Consider the following 20,432-nt stretch of genomic DNA (forward strand, 5'->3'; position numbering starts at 1 on the left):
CTTCCACTGAAGGTCAATGATAGACAGGTGCCTAAATCCCTTAGACCCCCTTTGAAACTTCCAGCCTAAATTCTCAAACGTCTCACTTATCTGACACGTTATGACGGCCACCTTCAGGGACCAGCCCATTCCGTAAGAGAATCCCAGCCCCTCCTCCCAGCTCAGCTCTTTTTTCCCCCATGCAGGATGCCACTTCCTCTGCACCGCACAGCCAGGTTCCCCACAAGGCGCAGGAAATGCACGCATCCAGCTCACCCTACTGGGATCTATGCATCTATCCTGTTAAGCAAAGACCAGATGACAACCCCTCAAACATCTGAGACCAGCTTTCTCTGTCCATTAGCACTGACTACTTGGGTTTATTTCCTCTGGCTGTCACCTAGTGCCAGGTACAGCTGAGGTCTAGTCTAACAGTGGCTGACAAAGCTTGGATCCCTTATGCAAACAGAAAAAAGCTACAATGAAAGGTCCAAGTCTCTAGAGCTAGCTGAAAACCGGGAACATTTTTTGGTGACAAATCAAATTTTTCTCTCTTCCGGCAGCCGTCAAAAATGGGATGGATTTCTGGCAATCATTTTGGTGAAAAGCATGTCCATGTCTCATTAAAAAACTGCAAATGTTTTTGGCAAGACACTGCAGCTGACCTCACTGTTACTATAGTGCTCGGCTGTAGTGTCTTTTTTTTTTTTTTAAGGGCTATCGGGGGAAGGAAGGGGTGAATTTGAACTTCACCCAGCCGAATCTACGACTTCTTTGTAAAATATTATACCCAAAATGTCAGCTGTCAACTTTTTGTTTCTGAACTATGCCACACCAGCAGCTACACCTGGGGATCACAAACACTTCCAAATATTTTGTGCGTTTGAAAAAACCAATGAAAAAACGCAACAGAAAAGACACAAACGTCTGCGAACGTTAAAAACCTACACATTGTAAAAACACCCCACCCACCCACCACGTACAATCTTTCTGTTGCTTTGACATTAGAATCACCCTTGGGACAGTGTTGGGAAAAAAACCCATTGACAGTGTGACAGTGTGAACCTTTTTCGTCAATATACTCCTAGCACATCAGAGATATTCTGCAACACAGCAGCTGTCTGTTCCAACAGGCAATGGGAGAGGCAGAAAGTCTATGTCCTGGGCTTCTTTCCTCTAGCGTGCAGAATGCAAAGCATTTAATACATCATCTTTTTTCCCCAAAATCCCCAGAGTGAGAAAGCAGAAGTGAAGGAAAAACAAAAGTCTTAATATTTTGTTCTTGAACCATGTAACTGCAGATATGATCCAACATCATGGAATGAAAAATAATACAAAGCAGAGCATTCATGTGCATCAGAAAAATACAATACAAATGTTTTACGTCTCTCACGAATCCCCTCCCACTGCAAACAAAAACATTGACAAGCTCTTCGGAAAGGCTCCCTGGAGATCTCCGTGCCAGAGAGTGAAGCTCTGTAAGGAGGAGAACATCCCTCTTGGCTTACGAGCAGTATATGTAATAATGAGGAGGCCCTGCAGTTGTGGCAACATTTTTTTTTTTAAAACTAAGTTAATACATTCTACTGACGTACAGACAACTGTGATGGATCAACGAGACCTTTTTTACATTTCCATACAATGGACAAACTCGTCAAATCTTGCACGCAATAACAGAACCTCTTTTCCAGGAGCCGAGACTGAAAGCAGCACGTAACACTGTTTTAAGTCCTTCCTCACGTCAAACATCTTGACATAATTCACTGAAGGTATCAAAAATATACCCTGTAGACCAATACATCATTTACAATTGCTTTTTCTCCCCATTCAGGAAACAATGCACTTCGAGCAATGGAGTCCCTTCATCTGCAGATTAATGCACCACAATATGGGGAACTTCTTTTGATTACAAGAAAAACCAAGGATTTCTTTCTCAGAAGGACTTTTTGTTTGTTAAGTGGATCCTTAGCCCTCCCCCCACCTCCGTAATTTTTATTTGTTTAAACTTTTCCGGGGCTTGCTGGGGAAGTTAATCCCATGCAGGGGATGCCTGTAAGAAAAAGGAACATCCTAAGCAGCCCAAGAGGAACAAAATGGGGCTTTTGATTTTATAATTCAGTGGCGCAGCCCGTGGGCTGATAAACACATGGAACAACCCGGAGGCTGGGGGAGGGCAGTCTAATCCTATTTCAAGTACTCGATAGCAGGCAACATGGGTGTGCAGGCAGAGAATACACGCTATATGTGTGCATAGGCGCACACACACATAAAGTATATGCACATGCACCCAAGCACGCTCGCTCTCCTCCCAACATGGGTTTCCTCGTCCTCACCGAATCTAAGGAGTAGAACTGGAGCACCAGCTGGTCTCCCCTGAGTAAACAACTGGGATTCAGTGAGCGACTGCATCCTTCAGCGCTTCTTTCCCCTTCCCATCAGCTGTTCACAGACTGTATCTCAGGCTCTCAGCTGCTGCATGAGGACACCAGTGCTGGAAAGAGAAGTAGGCTGGGTTCCATTTGGCTGACTTAAGGCTTTAGACTGAAGAGCATTCAGAAATTTCCTGATGTGAGACATCAACCGATTGGAAAAGCGCTGCTCCGGCTTCTTTGCTGACAGCGCCATGGACTGATATGGTCGAAGTTCACCTTGGCCAGCTCGCTACCCACGCGTGTCCACTCCTCCCCTCCCTCTCTTTCGTTCATTCACTGTCTGACAGCGTTTCGTACTGGGAGCAGAGCAGGGGCTTGGGCTCCTCCTCCCAGGCATGGTGCTGGCCGGTGGAGTTCCCTTGTGGAATGGACGCTGGCGGCGGGGCTGTCACCACACCAGTTGGAAGCCTCATTGTCAGTGGATTGTATGGAAATGGCGTGGAACCTGAATTGGGGCAGAAGGGAAGGAGAAACTCAGCATGGTCCGCCCAGGGTGGGGAATTCACTCACCAGCCCCTCAGTCAGGGTCAGAGAGGCCCCCTGGAATTCAGCACAACTGGCAGGGAAGAGAGGCCGAGGAATGGAAGAGCAGCAGGGCCTGTGGGGTCAAGAGCGAGATGAACTGGCACAGCTCCCTCCCATGGGGTCTCTCCAGGGATAATAAGCAGTAACTTCCCTAAGGGGATGACTCAGCTGACGCTGACCCGGGTGTCTGTCTGGGGAGGTAATCTCACCCTCCCACCCCTGGCAGAGTGCAGAGCCAAAGCCCCCAGGGGGCAGCGCGGCTCTACCTGCAGACGAAGGCCTGTCCTCCCAGACTCGATTGGTTAGCGGTGTCCTCCTGTTACAGTCCCCCTCCGAATGAACAGAAGAAACAGACGGTGGTCTCTCTCCGGAGGACAGGCCTGGCGCTGGAGACTTGGCCTTGCGGCTGTTGGGTCTGGCAGCAATCTTTGGCTTCCCTCCTCCACCTGCAAAGACAAGCACCCTGCTTTTCAAACTGAGCACTGGAGACACACGCCCCACGGCCAAGGCTGCAAAAGCCACTCATGATTTTGGGTGCCTGACTGGAGATGCCTTAAAGAGTCTGCTTTTCAAAGGGGGGGTGCTCAGCACCTCCTCAAGGTCTGGCCCCTTTAAGGTGTCTCTGGATGAGTCTCCAGTATCATTAGGAGCTTGATCTATGTCTCTTGCACGTTCAGAACGGCAGGTGCCGCCTTCAGGTACCACTAGAGGTACAGGAAGCTTAGCATCCGCTAACCTTCATGGCGGACGTCTCAGCGGGGAATGGTACAGAACAGAGTGCTCGGCATTTTCCAGCCAGAAATGGGCAGGTTTTCCCATGCTGCAAGAGTGCACCTGTATTCAGGGCAATCTACCAGCAAACTCCTATTGACCCTTCGCTAAAAGACCCAATGACTTCAAGGCTCTCTGCTGGAACGAAGAAGCTACTGCAGCGGCAACAGAATGGCTCAAAGGGCCAAATACTTCCCCGACTTCCCCCCTAAGCCACCCCAGGGCCTTGTCGGCTCCTTGCTGAACTCACCTGCTACCATGAAGCAAGCTGCAGCAGCTTGTGTCCGGCATGGGGGCTGCGCACTTGGACGCACAAGGAGGGGGCTGGCTGATGAAGAGTGTCTGCCTGCTGGCCCGGCAACCTTTCTGCAAGGGACTGGGGAGCGCCTCACTGAACATCTAAAACCCAGTGCCAGGGGCCTTGAGTGACTCGGTAGGCCAGGGACTACGTGTGAGAAGAACAGGCACCCACATGCTCCTCTTCCCTCTCTACAGAGGGCCTGAATGCAGGGCTGCCCGGGAGCACAAAGGGGACAGTTCGCCCTGCCCCCCGCACCCATGGAATTTGAGTGGCACTATGACCTGGGGCATGGGGTTCCACCATTCACTCAACCGTCACCTGACTATCCCTGTCCTGACAGAGGGGCAGTCAGGCCAAACCTGAGTGGTGCTGTGACCTCATGCACCAGGCCACAAGGCCCAGAGCTGGGCTCAGCTCTGCAGGATAGGAGTCACTGCTGTGGGGTGAGCTCGCTCTCCAACCCCCCCACCCGAGTCCCTTTGTCTCCATGGTAATGGCTTTTAGAAGGGTAGGGGCCTCACTTTCATATTTGTCTCAGGCCCTCAAAACCTCTGCATGGCCCTGCCTGAAGGGCTCTGTTCTGGTGAATTCCCAGTGGGGACAATGCTGGTGAAGGATAAGCAGCACAGCTCTCTGTTCTCCAACCCAGCCACGTCCCCACCTAGCCAGGGACGAAGCATGACTCAATGCTTCTGTAACTAGAGCATCATGTTAACCCATGTGGATGGCAAATCAATAGATACTTGGGGGAATGATGAACTCCCCCCGCCCCCGCCAATATTTCTTGGTCTACCCTCCTCCACCTGTCCTAGCGGCATGGGGAGACTCGTGGGAATGGCTGTCCCCAGAGCTGTACACTGGCCCAACCCTGAAGCCAGGGGCATTTCACTTGCTGCGCAGGCCTGCAAGCCATGTTCTCACATCCTGGGATGCCCGATTCGTGGCCTGGGGCAGGAGGAGCAGTGGGTCTATGTCTTCTGGCCTCAGCAGGGATGCTCCCCATCCTGAGTTTCCGCCTTATCCCACCATTCTCAGCTGCCCTGAGGCTTCCCTCTCATTCCAAATGCCTCCCTCTGTTGTCCCCTGACATGGCCTCTCCCCTCTGCCACGGCTGTTTTGGGGGCTGCCATTCGCACCGCGCCACCAGTGAGCCAGGCTGCCTTCCAGAGCAGAGCGACATATGCAGCACCAGGCCGTTGCAGCAGCTGAACAGTGGGCAGGCAATACCGACAACTAAAGAAATGCTTGGAACCAATCTACAACTGTGGTTAACCATCAACCCAGCTGAGGGTGGATGAAGACTCCCCCGGCGGGCATATGAGGAGCCCCAGATGGGAGGTTAACCACGAGCCCTTCTGCCATCCGAATGAGGTCATTTCCCCTGGCACTGCGGGGATCTCACAGCCCTTCCCCTGGAGCTAGAGACACCTAGGCTGGAGGGGAATGGAAAACTTTGTGCTTCTCTACCTCCAGTGCCCCAAACGTCCCTTCCCTGATTCCTGCACCAGGGCGTGTGTGTTTCAAAGGACTATTTTTATTCAGGGGGCACATATCTACCAAGAGGAGCATGGATTTCTCACTGGGGGAGTATTTCTTTTGGGGCAATACAATCTCAGCCCCTGATTCAGCAAAGCACTTAAGGACTTGATTTCAATCAAGTGCTTTATCTGAAGCAGAGGGCGCCTTAAGCAAATCAAAATGCTTTGCTCAGCAGGGAGGCTTAAATGCCTTCCTGAATCAGGATCCTCCCTCGGGCTTGGGATTTGTTTGAAATGCACATTTCTCTGCAGCGTCTTTCCGCTGAGGGTCTTTTTTTTTTAAATAAACCTTGAGATCATAAGAAGAAAAGGAGATTAAACAAGGAAAAGAGCCTGGTCAGTGTTTTAGAGAAAAAGCAACAGCCCCTTTCAGGCTACGACATGAATGTAAAAGATTCCAGGATTAATCAGCGAATTCACAGAGCTCGAAGGGAAAACACAAAACAAAGAGGATGAAAAAAAAAGACTGAACACCACTAAGAAACGGCGAAGGTGGAAAGGGCTGCAGACCTGGCAAGGAGCGCATGTCGTCATTCCGTCCGTCAGCAGCGGTTATGGGCATAGCAGCGGGCACGCTTGCACTGGCATTCAGAGAGTTAAAAGCATTGGCATTGGCACTGAGAGGCGAGCGCTCTTCCCACTGCTCGTCATATTTACCCATTAGGGCCTTCCTAATTATTGCCTCCAACCCCATGTTGGTACTGGAATTTTCTTGAACCGACTGGCTTCTACAACTGATTAGCCCTGGGAGATACGGAAAGGGGAAGGAGAGGTGAGGGGTGGGAGATGGGTTGGGGGGAACCAAATAAGAAGAAAGATGGGGTGGGGGAGAAAGGAGACAAGGGAGAAGGGAAGAAACAAACAGTCAGCACATTCTTGCAAAGCAACAAATTTTGTCATATTGTTTTTAAGCTCTGCAGTGCACTCCGTCCCCCCGCCCCGCCCCAGGGCTTGGCAGGAGCTGGGGGTGGGAGGGGTGGGGAGTTAGAAAACTACTTGCTGAGTGAGGAAGAGTCTGGGGGGTGGGAGTGATTTAAAAAAAAATATTAAATGTAGCCCCCAATGCCTCAATAGCTGAGGAGTGACAGGCTGCAGGGCGTGGATCCTGAGGCTGGCAGTGCCTTGTGGGCACACGGCCCAGCAACGACCTGTTGGGGAAATTGTCCTAGCTCTCCTGTGGAGTTGTTCTCTGCTGGCTCTGGTGACGGGGGGAGGCGAAGAGGAGAGAATCCTTCCCCGTGCTGTTTAATTCCTTCCCAGGTCCCTGTACCATCCACGGGGCCCAGACCCCCACATCTATGGGTCAAATGTCATTAGGAAACAGGATGCAGAAAACGCAGTGATGTGTCTGAGTGCTTGTGAGTCATCAGAAGCCATGCAGTTATGGTGCAGCACCGCACAGGGACCGTAGGGCACTCGCTCAGCCATGGGACCATCATTCCCAATGCATCGGTTACAGGAAACGAGCAAGGGCAAAACTTACAGAGTCAAAATACAGGCAAGAAAATAAAATGCCGTGTTTCCTTAATCCCCACTTTGGTGCCTGCAGCTCCCTCTCCCACCTGCAGAGCAATTCTCTGCTCTCAATAGGAATGCTGCAGCCATGGTGCCCCCTCCTTGTATCTTATGCAGGGGAGTGTGCACATATTCATTCCTCCCCATGCGAACAGGCAGCATCCCTGCCCAGCTCCCAGCACACACGCTCTGGGCTAGTGTCCCAAACACTCCCGAGGGTTTGCCCTTCTCCTTCGTTCAGCCCAGCAGAACAACCCTTAACCACAGGCTTTTCCCTGCAACACTTCCCAGCTCCTACCCGAGCTCCCGCTGACACAGACAAGGACACGCAACCCCCAGCCCCAATGCACCTCGCTCACAGCTAAAGGGATCCACCTGGCTCGGCTGCCGGCGTGAGTCAGCTTAACCACTGTGCAGGGTCAAAAACCGGCTCCTTGGTCACTGCCACCCACCCCCAACACTAACTCTTAATGGGAAGCTTTTCTAAGGCAGATAACGCCATTGCCAGCAGCCTCTACTATGCAGAAACCACAGAAATGTGGGGCTTACGGAGCTCTTGGATCAAACAAAAGAAGGTGGGAATGCCCTTTGGGCTTGGGCCTTGCTCCCCAGCATGGAGCAGGGTGGACAGAGAACCCATGGCCGATGCCTGCCTTTCAACCAAACAGTGGGGTTTGGGGCCAGTGCAAGTCCTTGGGAAGTTTAACCATTTCTAGGCATTCTACATAAAGACCAGTCCCGGTGTAATGCCACTGAAGTTCAGGTTCTTAGAGAGGGGACTCAGCTAGGAGGCCTATAGGTTTTGGTTTGATACAGAAAGCAAATGAATATGATACGCTAGCTCGGTCTGTCTGACTCACGAAGCATGCTGTATAGTGCCGCATGTATATACAGCGCACTCCAGCTGAGGGGCGCAGAGTGCACTCCAGCTAACAAGGAAGCCCCCACAACTCCCTTGGGAAGCAGGCATTGCTGTACCCATTGCACAGAAGAGGAAACAGAGGCCCTGTGAGGTGAAGCGACTTGCCAAGGTCACCCAGCAAGCCAGTGGCAGAGCTAGGACAAGCTACTCCCTGTCCTATTCCAGCCCCTGTAACTCCAGTGCTGCTCTCAGCCCTATCAATGCCTAATCCCTTTTGGAAACGTTCTCGGTGAGTCCTCAATAAAATCCTGCAGCACTTTCCACAGGTTATTTATACACCGTGTGGAAAAAGAAGCCTCTGGAGATGAAAGGCAGACAGCAGCCCTGCTCCAGTAGCCTCTGATGTCTGAAAAGACAAATATCTGAGCTGGGAAGGGCAAGCCTGTTACACAAGCAGGTCAGGGGCTGCAAATGAAACCGGAGCCTGCGCCCCCAGGGGTGGCCTGAGGAAAGACAGGCCATCATTTGAGAAGCGGATTCCCCTCAGTTGCAGGGGGAGCCCCCTGGAGCTGGCTTCTCTCTCAGTGGGGGAGGGAAGAGGCCTCACAGTCCAGGGCTGCTGGGCTCCCCTGTTGCTATGGAGCGTAACCCGGACACTAGCAGGGCCTTGAGGCTTGACTCCTCGCGTGATGCTGGAGCGGGGAGGAGCAGCAGGGGCTGGCAGCTGGAATGTCTCCTTTAGTGCTGAAGAGCTTGAAGACCCAGAGAGAGAGAGAGAGACAGACACACACACACGCAGAGCCAGGAGTCATGGACTCGGCTCTTCGGAACCCTGCAGTGCACTCCCGTATGGACGTACGGTCCCTCCACTTCCAGAACCACTGTCCTGCAGGAAGGGAGCAAAGGTCTTTTTTGCACAGGAACTCATTGTCACTCAACGGCACAGCCAAGGCCGTCCCCTCTCAGTAACAAGGTGGGACCTCTGTTCCCACAACAGCATCCCACAGGGAAATTTCTGCTGGCTCACCTGGTGGATGCACTGCTGTCCTCCTCTGAACTTGGCCAGCCCCACTCACTCCTCATCCCCCAGGCAGGCCCAGCTCTCAGCGGTGGAACTGTGTGCCATGCTCTGCAGAACCACAATGCCCCGGTGGTGTGTGGCATGACCATCCGGTCCCACTCTGCCAAGTTGCCATCGTCCCTTCATTTAAAACTATCCTCAGCCATTCACCTTTCCCCATCAGGTCTCAGTCCCAGAGTTCTTGGGGCACTGCACTGTCCCTGTGACTGTCATTTAGACAGGAAGCTCTTCAGGGCACAAATGTTTTTTACTTTTGTGGAGCGTACAGTGCCTTGCACAATGCCAGGGCTAACCAAGTATTAACTTAGTAGCTGATATTGTTACTGATCTACGCTTTAAGCCTGAAGGCCCCTTAGTTTCAGAGCAATGTTTATTTGTCTGTATAGGAACCAACATCTGAGCTCGTCTTCTCTCTCTCTCCCACACCGTCTGGGCTCAGATGGTCATTGCTTTGTCCGGCACATGTCCCTTCAGCAAGTATTAACAAGTCAGTGTGCCTGATGTAGTATCTCTGGGATAAAGCCTGGGACACCACCCCACCCAACCAGCCACTGAATCGTTTAGATAAGTGGGGACTTTCAGCAAGACACACATCTGGGAAAATCAAACAAGAAGTCTGCTGGGAACGGTGGGCAGCCTCTCCTGAGTTTCGGGCTGGGATTGTAGCACCGTTCAAGGACTTGAATTCTGCTGCCAATGCCAGATGGGACCTGCATGATCATCTAGTCTCACTTCCCGCCTAGCACACGCCGGAGACCCTCACCCACTGATCCCTGCATCCAGCCCATCACATGTGGTTGAGCTAAAGCATACTGTTCCCTCTCCGATTCTAGCTCCAACCTTCCCGTTTGTCAACTCACGCTCCTACATGAACATTGGCTCCGTCACTTCACACCTTTTCATGGTGGCAGAGTCTGTCCCTTACGCTGCCAGCCCTCTGCCAGTAAGAGTCCATTTAAAGATACTGCTACCCTACAGCGTCCTCCCTGCTGACGTCACGTGATTTCTTCCCAACCCAACAGATCCCAGGCCAAAGCCCTGCCGGATCTAAGTTTTTATGTCTCCTCAAATTTTGGCAACCTGGAGGCTTTAAAAGGACTAGGCCTTTGAAGCCTGCAGCCCAACAGAGCAGCTTCCAAAGCAGGGAAGGGCCATAGGCACATATTCTCTCACCTTTCTCACCAGGAATATACTGTATCTTATTTCAATAAATGACACTGGAACCCGCTGAACCTCGTCTTCTCAGGCTGTGAATTCTGTGTGGCATGTGGCAGAGTATGACATATGATAAAGATATATCAGGACTGTTACCTGCTCCAGTAATTGCTGGCATGTTGAAAATCTCTGTCCCAGGCTGTCCAACATCTGGAGGAAGACAGAAGTCCCTCAGTATGAACTGCAGAGCACAATGGTTAACTCCTAGGGGAGATATTCCTTCCCAACACTTCCTCAACCCCAGAGGATCATGGGACATGCAGTTTGAGGCCTTGCACCTATATTACATTACCCACACTGACAAAATCCCAGGCCAAGTTCAAGTTGTGGGTGGGTGGGGTGGGGAATGATGGTTTGGGACTAGAAAGTATTATCTCCATTTTTAAAGCAACGCTACCCCCAGACACACAACTCCAAGATAATGAGCAAGCCCTGGCCATGCCAATCAACATCAGAGGTTCTCCAAGTATGGCCCATGGATCATCAGTGGCCTGTAAAGCCCTTCCAGGTGGCCCAACAGGAAAGGAGTGGTGGTTTGGGACACTGGATGCATGGGAGAATGCTGCTTTCACCAAGTGGACCAGAGATGGCAATAGAGAACCACCGCTATAGGTCTAAACCTACTGGCATTAATGCAGCAGAGCTCCAGAGAGTCATGTTGATGTCCACAAGTGCAATCCTGTCTCCCTCCACCCCAAGATCCTGCCCTCTGGGAGGTTAAGCTGGGGTACAAAACCCAGAGCTTTTCGAGGTGTTTCCAAAGGCCCCATTTCCAAAGAAGTGTTTTTGTTCATGCATTTTGCGGAAATACTAAGTCAATATTTTCCCTCTTAGCTGAGCCATTTGACTTGGGTATTGCTTTCCTTAGAATAACAGCAGTTCTCAGCAAACACAAGGGGTTTCCTATTTCTGTATATTTTCCCCCGATAAGGAAATGAGAGGGAGGTCACTCAGTTCAACCATGCATCCCCCAAGGAACATAACAACATGGTTGGATTATGGTAACAGCATACACAGGACGAGACAGCTCGGTCAATCTTATCCAATGCAGCTGTTATTAGATGGATTCAAATGGAATTAGTATTGACTGTATAATGCCGAGCTAAATTAAATTATGATCCTATCTACTCTATTAGCAGCTAATGAAGGAATGGGATGAATTTCTACTACAAGTCAGGCTGGGTGTTTTTTCAGAGTTGTGCTAATATTGACGTCGGGTCTGACAGATACATCTTCAGGAGACAGAATTCAGGCTGGCTGGACAGCCATTAAAAACGTCAATAACTCTTAAGACTCCTCTATTCTTCACTTGTTAGTTAGTTCCTATTGAGGTTATTCAGTGCTGGTGAGTGGTGCTGGACCGACAGCCCCAGAGAAAGGACTGGCTTCTGAGAGGCACCTCAGAGATCCTGGCCTAGCTGCCGGCACTACCAATGCGGCTTGCAGTGGCGGAGGGGTATATTTGACCTAAATGGCCATCATGATACAGGCCCATGACCCATCCTTAAGGCCCCCAAGTCACCTGCCTTTCTATCTCTTTTCCCCATCAGCAGATCTCCCCGCCCCATTCCTCTCTCTGACAGATCTGTGCAGTGGAAAGACACTGAACTAAGATGTTTCCCAACATGTCCGGCCACATGCAGGCAAGGTACTTGTATGCAGGAGAGGCACAGGATGTGCTTTCGGATCTGTATTTAACAATACGCCATCACACGGATGGGATAAGAGCATGGGGCAGCAAATTCTCATCTCCAGACCTGCAGAAGAAACTGGCTTCAGACTGCTCAAGTCTGGGCGGTGGGCTCCTGTCCCTTTAAATCACAGCAGCAGCCATGTCAGAAAGAAGGCTACTCTTTGGTTTTGCAAGATGCCTTCAGCCCACCCCGCCCACTCTAGCGGCGGCTGCGTGAAAGCCCCAGCCTTACTGTACTCCGTTTCACTCCTGTTGGTTGTGCCAAGCTTTTTGATGATCTCCTGCTTCTTGGATTTCACCATGGCGGAGTTGCTCTCGGTCAGTTTGCTGAAGAAGGCTGGGGGCTGGGTGTTGTTTCCTGGGGATTTGGAACCCATTCTGTGAAGCAAAAGGCGATCAGCAATGGCTGCACAAGGCCCAATCTACGCCCTTCTGTCTAGAGAGCCCCAATCCCATTAGCCACCCTATGCTTTGAATCAGCCCCCAGGCCACCCACATACTGGAGGCTTTCTGGCTTAGACTTAGGAGTCATGTTGTCAAAGGCCCCTAAATACAGTGTGGCTTATTCCTCCAGGAGGTCCCAGACCACAAGACGTCTCTTGGCTGTAAGAGAAACACTTCTGGCCTAGTTCTTCTTACCCTAGAGTCAAGGGCCGCAACAAAATTCTCCTCTGAGCCCCAAAATTCCCTACCCTGGAAGTGAATTCTTTCTGCTCAGCCAATCACTGGAGCAGAAAGATTACCTGGTAAGGCACCTTGGGACAGACTGAGGATAGGGCAAGGGATCTCTGAGCTGCCAGGACAGGCTGGTCCTGAGCTGCAGGAAAGAATTGGAAGGAGTCAGGATGCCTGGGTCTCACTCCTGATACTGCCTCTGCATGTGATCTTGGGGAAAGTCACTCAGCCTCCGTCTATCACCCTGCAGCAGGGGTCAAATACTTTGCGCAGAGGGGTTGCGAGAGTTAACGAACTATGCTTGGACAGCCACAGATAGGAGGCAAAGTGCTGTCCCTGGGCGCTGGCAGTCAGAGGGGAGGACTTCAGGAAGAGGTTGCAAAGCGAGTTAATCCCTAACCCCTGTTATTTGGTGGCATATCCAACCCCAGCAGCAATACAAATGGCCGGAGCCAGAGCGCTCAAGGGCAGGCAGCACTGAGTGACACCAGGCTGCCATTGGAGGGCAAATGTCTCTGCCCCCAAAGCGCTCAGAGTAGAACGCTCAGGGGAAGGAAGACCCCAGAGTATTGCTTGTGTGCTGTAACACCCGGCCAGGCAGGAAGAGTCCACATTCCCCATCTCCTGGGGTTACCTCTGCTCTGACTGTTCTCCCTCTCGGTACAAGATTGGGTACGAGGTGCTCCTTGTGTGCTCCAGCTCTCCCATGCCGTCTGGTGGCGAGACAGGCTCAATGCAGTCATCCGGTGCACTCCCCGCAGACGCTTTGCTCTGCTCAGGAGATCTGAGGACAGTGCAGTGAGACGCTGTTATTCCATTACAATGCTCTTAACTTCTGCACAGCAGGTCCGGGAGAAGAGGGCTTAAAACCCTTCTGCAAACTGGAGTGTCATGGAAAAGGGGGAAACCAACCGCCCAAGCCCTTAATGTTACCCTTAAGTTGCATGTTTGCTAAGAGCGTGTCGCTTTGTGTGTTTCTGACCTACACACCTATGTCGTAAGGATTAAATTTAGACAGGCCCCAAAGCTGTAGCCAATTCATATGTAATCCTGCAATTGGCCCTAATATAGTTACACTGCAGAAATAGAGGAACTAACCCTGGGACTTTGTGGCTCAGATCAAGTGTCCTGTCAGTACATCCTCTACCCAGAGCGACATCCTGCATTTGCAGTGAGCGGGGCCTCATCTAAACTGCTCTAGAATGCGTCAGTCAAAGCTGTGACATTACGGAGACTTAACCCTTCGAAGGTGTGGAGCTGCAGAGTCCAGAGAGTTTGTGTTCTCGTGCTGCAGTGTTAACACATTGTGACAGTCTCCAGGAGCACACAGGACACTCCTGCACCCTCTGAAAGCACTAAGATGGCTGGGTGGAAAATACAAGGGTTCAAAACTCCACCCATCACCAGTGACAAAGATGAACAGGAACTGTCAAGAACTTTCTCTAGGGTTTTTTTGTTCTTGTTATTTTCTCCTGGGTTTTATTTTTTACTACTGAGCACGTTGTTTCCTCTTGCAGTCAACAGGGGGCAGACTCTAGCACCCTGCAGGGGAAATGCAGGGCTCTGCTCCTGAGTTACCCTACTATCCAGAGCTAGACCCCTGCATAAGAAAGCTGCTATTTCTGGCTGCTCATGCTGGCAGGTGAGTCCGCTTAGCCCTGGTCTGGGCTATCCGGGAGAGCGTCTTTGGGGCAGAGGGAACTAGGAGCAGGGAGAGAGGGGTCTTGCAGGGAACTGTCCTAAGGACAGTCAGGCGCTGGAGAAAGCTCAGGATTACGGCTCGGTTGTTTGTCCACACTAGGAAAAAAGGTGCGTTTTAAAAGCACGATCACTACCAAGTTAAAATCCCTGCGTGGCCGGGGCAAGCTGCATTAGCCGGCCGATGTGAATCCTACAGGGGGCGCCTGTAACTCCCCATGACCAGCTAAGCCACGTTAAAACGACAACGTGCTGTGTCTCCACTGGGAAGTTTGCCTGTGCTTGCTCCAACATGGTCCAAACGCTCCCTTTCCCCCTGGTGCAGAGACGGCTGAAGTAAGCATGAGCCATAGCTGTCCCGATCTGGTGCTGAACTCACCTCTTGTCTCCCTCGCTCTGCGGGGAGATTCTGGAGGCCGGAGCATGCTCCTGCGGCTGGATGTAAGCCTCACTGGGTGTCCTTCGCAGGTCCAGCACGGGACACGTGGCCCCAGGGAAGGAGTACACCGGAGTCTGGAGGTGGGAGTTGAGCTGCTGAGGATGATGGCGCGTGTAGTCTTGCGTGATAACCTCCTAGAAGAAGAAACTCCTTGAGTCAGCACTCCTGTGTGCAACCTTTCACTGGGCTGTAGTGTATGTGGTAGGGAGATGGTGAGGACGGGATGGGAGGGCACCCTCTGGCACTGCACCCTAGTTATTTCTCCCCTCCCAGTTATGTTGGCTGGTCCTTACAGGCAGGAGGATGGGAAGCACCCTTCTCCCCGGGCTTCTCTGCAGCACTCTGCTGCCTCCAAAAGTAAAAGGCCAGAGGGACTGCTGCAGAGCGAGGTGACCTGCTACCACCACCACCCCAGTCTGCCACCAAGGCTCCTGACTCCACTCCTGGCCCATTCTCAGCTGATCCCAGTGGAGACGCCCCAGAACAATTCCCGGACGGGAAGAGGAGAGAGGCTGATTACGCTGATATGCTGAGCCAGTGTGACCACCCGTTGCTGGTGGCCTTTGATGTTCTGGGACGACTGCAGCAGCTGGCACGGGGATTGCTGGCCTTCGGGCAACTGGCGCAGGTGCTGCATGTGAGCTGCTTCTGCTGCAGAGAGCTTCAGGGAGGCTGTGAAAGGAAAGAACCGGTCATGACAACTCAGGGCAATCACGCAGTGTCTCCACCTACCCAGCACAGACCCTCTGTTCTGCCCTTCCTCTCTTGAATCAAACTGTGTTTTTAAATTATGCTACTTACTTGTTAAGGAAGAAGCCAGAGAGGATGCTCCAGGGAATTTGGTTTAGGGGTTACAGCAAGGAACAGGGAGTCAGGAGGCCTGGGCTCTATCCCCTGCTCTGCCAGTGACTAGCTGTGCAACTCTAGACAAGTCGCTTAAGCTCTCTCTGCCTCTGTTTCCCCATCTTTAAAATGAGTTTGATAGTATTTATTAACCAGGCGGGGCACTGAGGTGCTCCCAGGTAATTAATTAATGAATATTTATGGAGTACTCTGGAATGCTCCCATGAAAAGCGCTATCCACTGGGCATGTAAAGCAGCCGCCGTTAGCTAATAGACTAAGGAGACATTCCTTGGCAGAGCTGCAGTTCCCTGTACCAGTCTGCTGTCAGGAACCGCCAATGGGGGGCTGATAAGCCCACAGCGTGCTAAGGTTATTCTTCAAACGCTGGCGGCAGCTCCTGCAAAACATGCCCAGCCAGGCGCAAACGGAGACCGATGGGCCCTCGGCTACCAACACATCCCGCCCTCCTTCTAAGCCTCTCCTGCCTCCCCCCACATTTCCTCCCCCCTCTCAGCCTGTTGTCTACACGCCACACCCCAGCCCAAAAGGGAATGAGCACTTTCCTGCAGCACGGCCAACCAAGGCACATTCCCTGCTCCCTGCCTTCAGCTCTTCCCTGCGCTGCCTGTCACCACGCACTGGCACCAGCCTGGCATCGTTATTGCTCGCACTGGGTAGCGCCTAGAGGCCCTATCAGGGCCCCCGTGTCCTAGGTGCTTGTACACACGCCGTGTGAGTGAGAGTCCCTGCCCTGAAGAGCTCACCATCTAAATGGAGAGGGCAGAGGAAGGAGGGGACGAGAGAGTGACTCAGCCAAGTTCTCAGGGGAAGCCCATGGCGGAGCCAGAACTGAACTCAGATTTCCTGAGTCCCCATCCAGAGTGTCAATGGCAAGGCCAACCTCCTTCTCAAGGGCACGGCTGGATCTTTGCAAGGCAGAATCTTCCTGATGGGTCCCTCCATTCATCTTGCCACCACTAGCCTCTGTTCCCTGGATCTGCCCATTGCTAAGACAAGCATAGCCCCAGGGGGAGATTTCAGGGAACGCAGGTTGGTGCGGACACAGCCCTCTGTGCGGGGGAAGAGGGAACCTCCTCACCCACAAAGGGGAAGGGGACAGAGCCTCACGTATTTTGCCTGGCAGCCTTCGACTGGGCTGTGGGCTGGAATGTTGGCAGTGCAAGAGGCCTCCTGCCATGTCAGATCTGAGGTGGCAGCAGCCCCGGCAGCCTCTCACCTTGCTGTTTTTGTCTCACATTGTGCTCCCCGTGCCCTTTCTCCACATCTGGCAGCATCTTTGCCCCTTTCTCGTGGGATATGCTGGGCGAGCTTGCTGGGCTCACTGCTTCAACGCCATCAGGGCTGTAGCTTCCGTGGAACCCTGGGGAAATGGAAGCAAAGGCCTTTATATTGTGACAGGTTTCAGAGTAGCAGCCGTGTTAGTCTGTATCCCCAAAAAGAACAGGAGTACTTGTGGCACCTTAAAGACTAACACATTTATTTGAGCATAAGCTTTCGTGCGCTACAGCCCACTTCTTCGGATGCCATCTTCTTCGGCTGTAGCCCACGAAAACTTATGCTCAAATAAATGTGTTAGTCTCTAAGGTGCCACAAGTACTCCTGTTCTTTTTTTATATTGTGAGTTTCCTTTGTTGCGATTAACCCTATGTGTCCTGCGACCGCTACTGCACTGAGATCTTCAGCATCTGCAAAGAAGCGACAGAAATATCCAGAGACCTTACATCTAAAGCTGCAGGACATACCCGCCTTGCTGCAGCTTCTACAGCCCTTCTTAGTATGCCAGGGGGCAATTAAGGGCACATCTCCACTACAAGTGAAGGTGTGACTGTAGCTTGGGCATGCATACTCTGCTAGGTTTAACCTAGCTACCATGGGGAATAAAAGCAATGAAGTTGCAGTGGGATGGACCCCAGTACAGGTTGACTGCCCAAGAACATTCCCAGGGTCCCCAGCAGGTTTATATTTGCTTGGCTAGCCCATGCTGAAGCCCGTATTATTGCATCTATGCTCCTGTTGTTACCTGTGCGAGACAGATGGAAGCTAGAGAGGGGGGCGCCTACCCGTGCTATCATGACACCTTCACATGCCGTGTAGATATAGCCCCAGGTGCATCGAGCAGTACCAGTAGCATCAGAAGAACCAGCTGACAATCAGCAGGGAAACACACAGATACACACAGCCAGCCACATTTGCTGCTTTTCACAAATTTGCTTTTCAATTACAATGAAAAAAACACCACCATATTTTCTTGCAGAGCTGGAAACCCAAACACAACAGCTCAAGGCAGTGAACCTGACTGGCCTGGATTCACACCTCCCACACCAGAGAAACGCGAACAAACAGATAAAAGCCACATACACAGTGAAAAGTAAATGATAGATGTGGTTGGATGTTGGGTTTTAACTATTCTAGGTGGCATTTTCACTGGTAGATCTCAAAGGAAAGCCAGTATAACACCACTGCCAACCTCAACCGGCCAAAAATTGTGAGACAGGCCACCCCAAAACTGTGAGATTGGGGCCACAAGATTAAACAAAAATACTAACAACAACAGTTGGGTTTTTATTATTTTCCTTCAGGTTTCTGAGCCTTTGAGGTGCACGCAGGTCACATTTCCAAGTTTTTATCTGCTACTATGGGGTGAGAAACTCACTCTTTTAAAAAAAAAAAAAAAAAAAGTTGAGATTCTCCAGGAGCTGGAGTGTAAAATGAAATGTGTGATAAAACCCTGAAAGCTGGTAACACTGCATCATCATTATCCCTGTCTTACAGGCAGGGGGATAGAGACGCGGAGAGGTGGCGTGACTTCCACAAGATCACAGGACAGATCGAGAGCAGAGCCAGGAAGAGGACTAAGGTGTCCTGAGTCCCAACCTTGCATCCCGCCCTCTAAGGAATTTCACGCACTTCTTGATATGACTTTAACTTCCTAAAGCCGAGTTCCCATGAGTTATCAATGGAGACAAATCACACGGTTCCCTCTGGGCTCTGCAAGACCCATGTGTATTTCACCAAGGGCTTCCTTGTCACTAGCACATTCTCTCTGGGAGCCAGTCACAGCTGGCTACCTATGCTGAACTCATGCTCAGACCAGCCTGCTCGCCCCATCCCGGCCCACGTAGGGACCCTGCCAAGCTGGGCTCCCTCACTGAACCCAGCAGATATCAGTGGACTCATGTGAAGTCACTGGAAGAGAGGTGGGGCGAGTGGGACACTGGCCATTCCCACACACATACATGCCTTGTATTGAAGAGTCATTCTGCTCACTCTCTGTTTGGTCATCGGGCATATCCCTTCTCATGCGGATTCATTGCTTCTAGTGCTATTGCTTCTTAGCGTGAGATTCCCCACTCCCTCCAGTCACATTCTAGTGAGAATTAGCTGAAGAGCCAAACCCTAGTACCACTGAGTCTCCACCCCACTCTGAAAGGCTTGTCTGTATTGACAGGACATTGCTGGCACTGATATCCCTGATCAGGGCTGGCTGGTCATACCCTGATCTGACTGATGGCTGGAGCCAGGGGTGGGAAGCAGACAAGCTTGCTGTGCCAGCACTGGGGCAGTTGGAGTGTGTGTAATACTGTGACCCCCAGAAATCTGAGCGGCTTGGAGCTGTTTGTGTTTACGCACGTCTGGAGGAGGAAGAGAAATAGATGTACGAATGGCCAGGCACGGATCAGAGAGCTTGGGTGGGAGGGAATCAATAGAAAAGACTTAATAAGGTAATATACAGCTAATTCTTGTTCCAAGGCTTTTGGGATACTGTGTCCCAAGCTCTGGCCTATGTGTCATTGGAACACAGCCCCTCTCTAGTCGGGGACGGTCAAAGACAGCAGCACAACATAGCCTTGGCTCCAATAAAAGGGGAAACTCTTTTAGAGAGAAAGCAGCAAAGAGTCCTGTGGCACCTTATAGACTAACAGACATATTGGAGCATGAGCTTTCATGGGTGAATACCCACTTCGTCGGATGCATGTAGTGGAAATTTCCAGGGGCAGGTATAAATATGCAGGCAAGAATCAGTCTAGAGATAATGAGGTTAGTTCAATCAGGGAGGATGAGGCCCTCTTCTAGCAATTGAGGTGTGAACACTAAGGGAGGAGAAACTGCTTTTCTCTAGCCTAATTCTTGCTTGCATATTTATACCTGCCTCTGGAAATTTCCACTACATGCATTCGACGAAGTGGGTATTCACCCACGAAAGCTCATGCTCCAATATGTCTGTTAGTCTATAAGGTGCCACAGGACTCTTGGCTGCTTTTACAGATCCAGACTAACACGGTTACCCTGTTGATATCTTTTACAGTAGCACCCCTTGCTGAGATCTCTAGGCTGGGACACCTCATCCTTCCTATTGACCGAGCAGGATTTCTAGCCACTATAAGGTGGAGCGTTGCAACTCCCAGCTCTCTGGATGGGCTCAGAGGAAATCCTGCTGCTGCATGACTTCTCAATGATCTGCTTTTTTTGGATATATTTGCAGAAATGCTTTAGTGTGTTTTATTAGTGTCAGGAAAAAATGCCCCACCAAAGCCAAAGGTGAGAGTGTATTCATAGCCAGCAGAGCATTCTCGGCAGCTGGCTGGAAGAGCCCAATGACAAGTATTACTGCTTATTAGTAAGATCTTGAAGAGCAAAGAGGGGAAGATTCAGAGAACAGAGTTAGAAAAAAAATTCTCCTCTCCAGTTATCCCCGTGGACTGTCTGGTACACACTGTGCACTAAGGTTTACATGCATGGGAGTGCAATGCTGGGACCCAGGGCAGACGTGCAGGAGAGATTCACAGAGATAACACTGTGACACTCTTAGCCTCCAGGACCCCTGTGCGCTAAGCATTACATG

The 20,432-nt window shown here is 51.3% G+C and overlaps 1 protein-coding gene across 20 annotated transcripts in view; it reads right to left on the reverse strand.

Moving 5' to 3' along the window:
• Positions 1-1,228: 1,228 nt before the first annotated feature.
• NCOR2 (nuclear receptor corepressor 2) overlaps positions 1,229-20,432 on the reverse strand; it is a 402,926-nt gene continuing 383,722 nt past the window's right edge. For 15 of the 20 annotated variants that reach the window (XM_030583492.1, XM_030583491.1, XM_030583488.1 and 12 more), the window contains 9 exons: positions 16,806-16,949; positions 15,245-15,396; positions 14,665-14,858; positions 13,222-13,371; positions 12,145-12,290; positions 10,316-10,369; positions 6,057-6,290; positions 3,203-3,382; positions 1,229-2,856 (listed from right to left, as the gene is read on the reverse strand). In XM_030583492.1, the coding sequence (XP_030439352.1) occupies positions 2,681-2,856; positions 3,203-3,382; positions 6,057-6,290; positions 10,316-10,369; positions 12,145-12,290; positions 13,222-13,371; positions 14,665-14,858; positions 15,245-15,396; positions 16,806-16,949 (1,430 nt within the window). In that variant the 3' untranslated portion in view covers positions 1,229-2,680. The remainder of the gene's footprint in view (positions 2,857-3,202; positions 3,383-6,056; positions 6,291-10,315; positions 10,370-12,144; positions 12,291-13,221; positions 13,372-14,664; positions 14,859-15,244; positions 15,397-16,805; positions 16,950-20,432) is intronic. The other 5 variants (XM_030583496.1, XM_030583499.1, XM_030583500.1 and 2 more) reach the window with 2 other exon arrangements.

Source organism: Gopherus evgoodei, chromosome 13 (assembly GCF_007399415.2).
Source record: "Gopherus evgoodei ecotype Sinaloan lineage chromosome 13, rGopEvg1_v1.p, whole genome shotgun sequence".
In the NCBI taxonomy this organism is placed as follows: domain Eukaryota; kingdom Metazoa; phylum Chordata; order Testudines; family Testudinidae; genus Gopherus; species Gopherus evgoodei.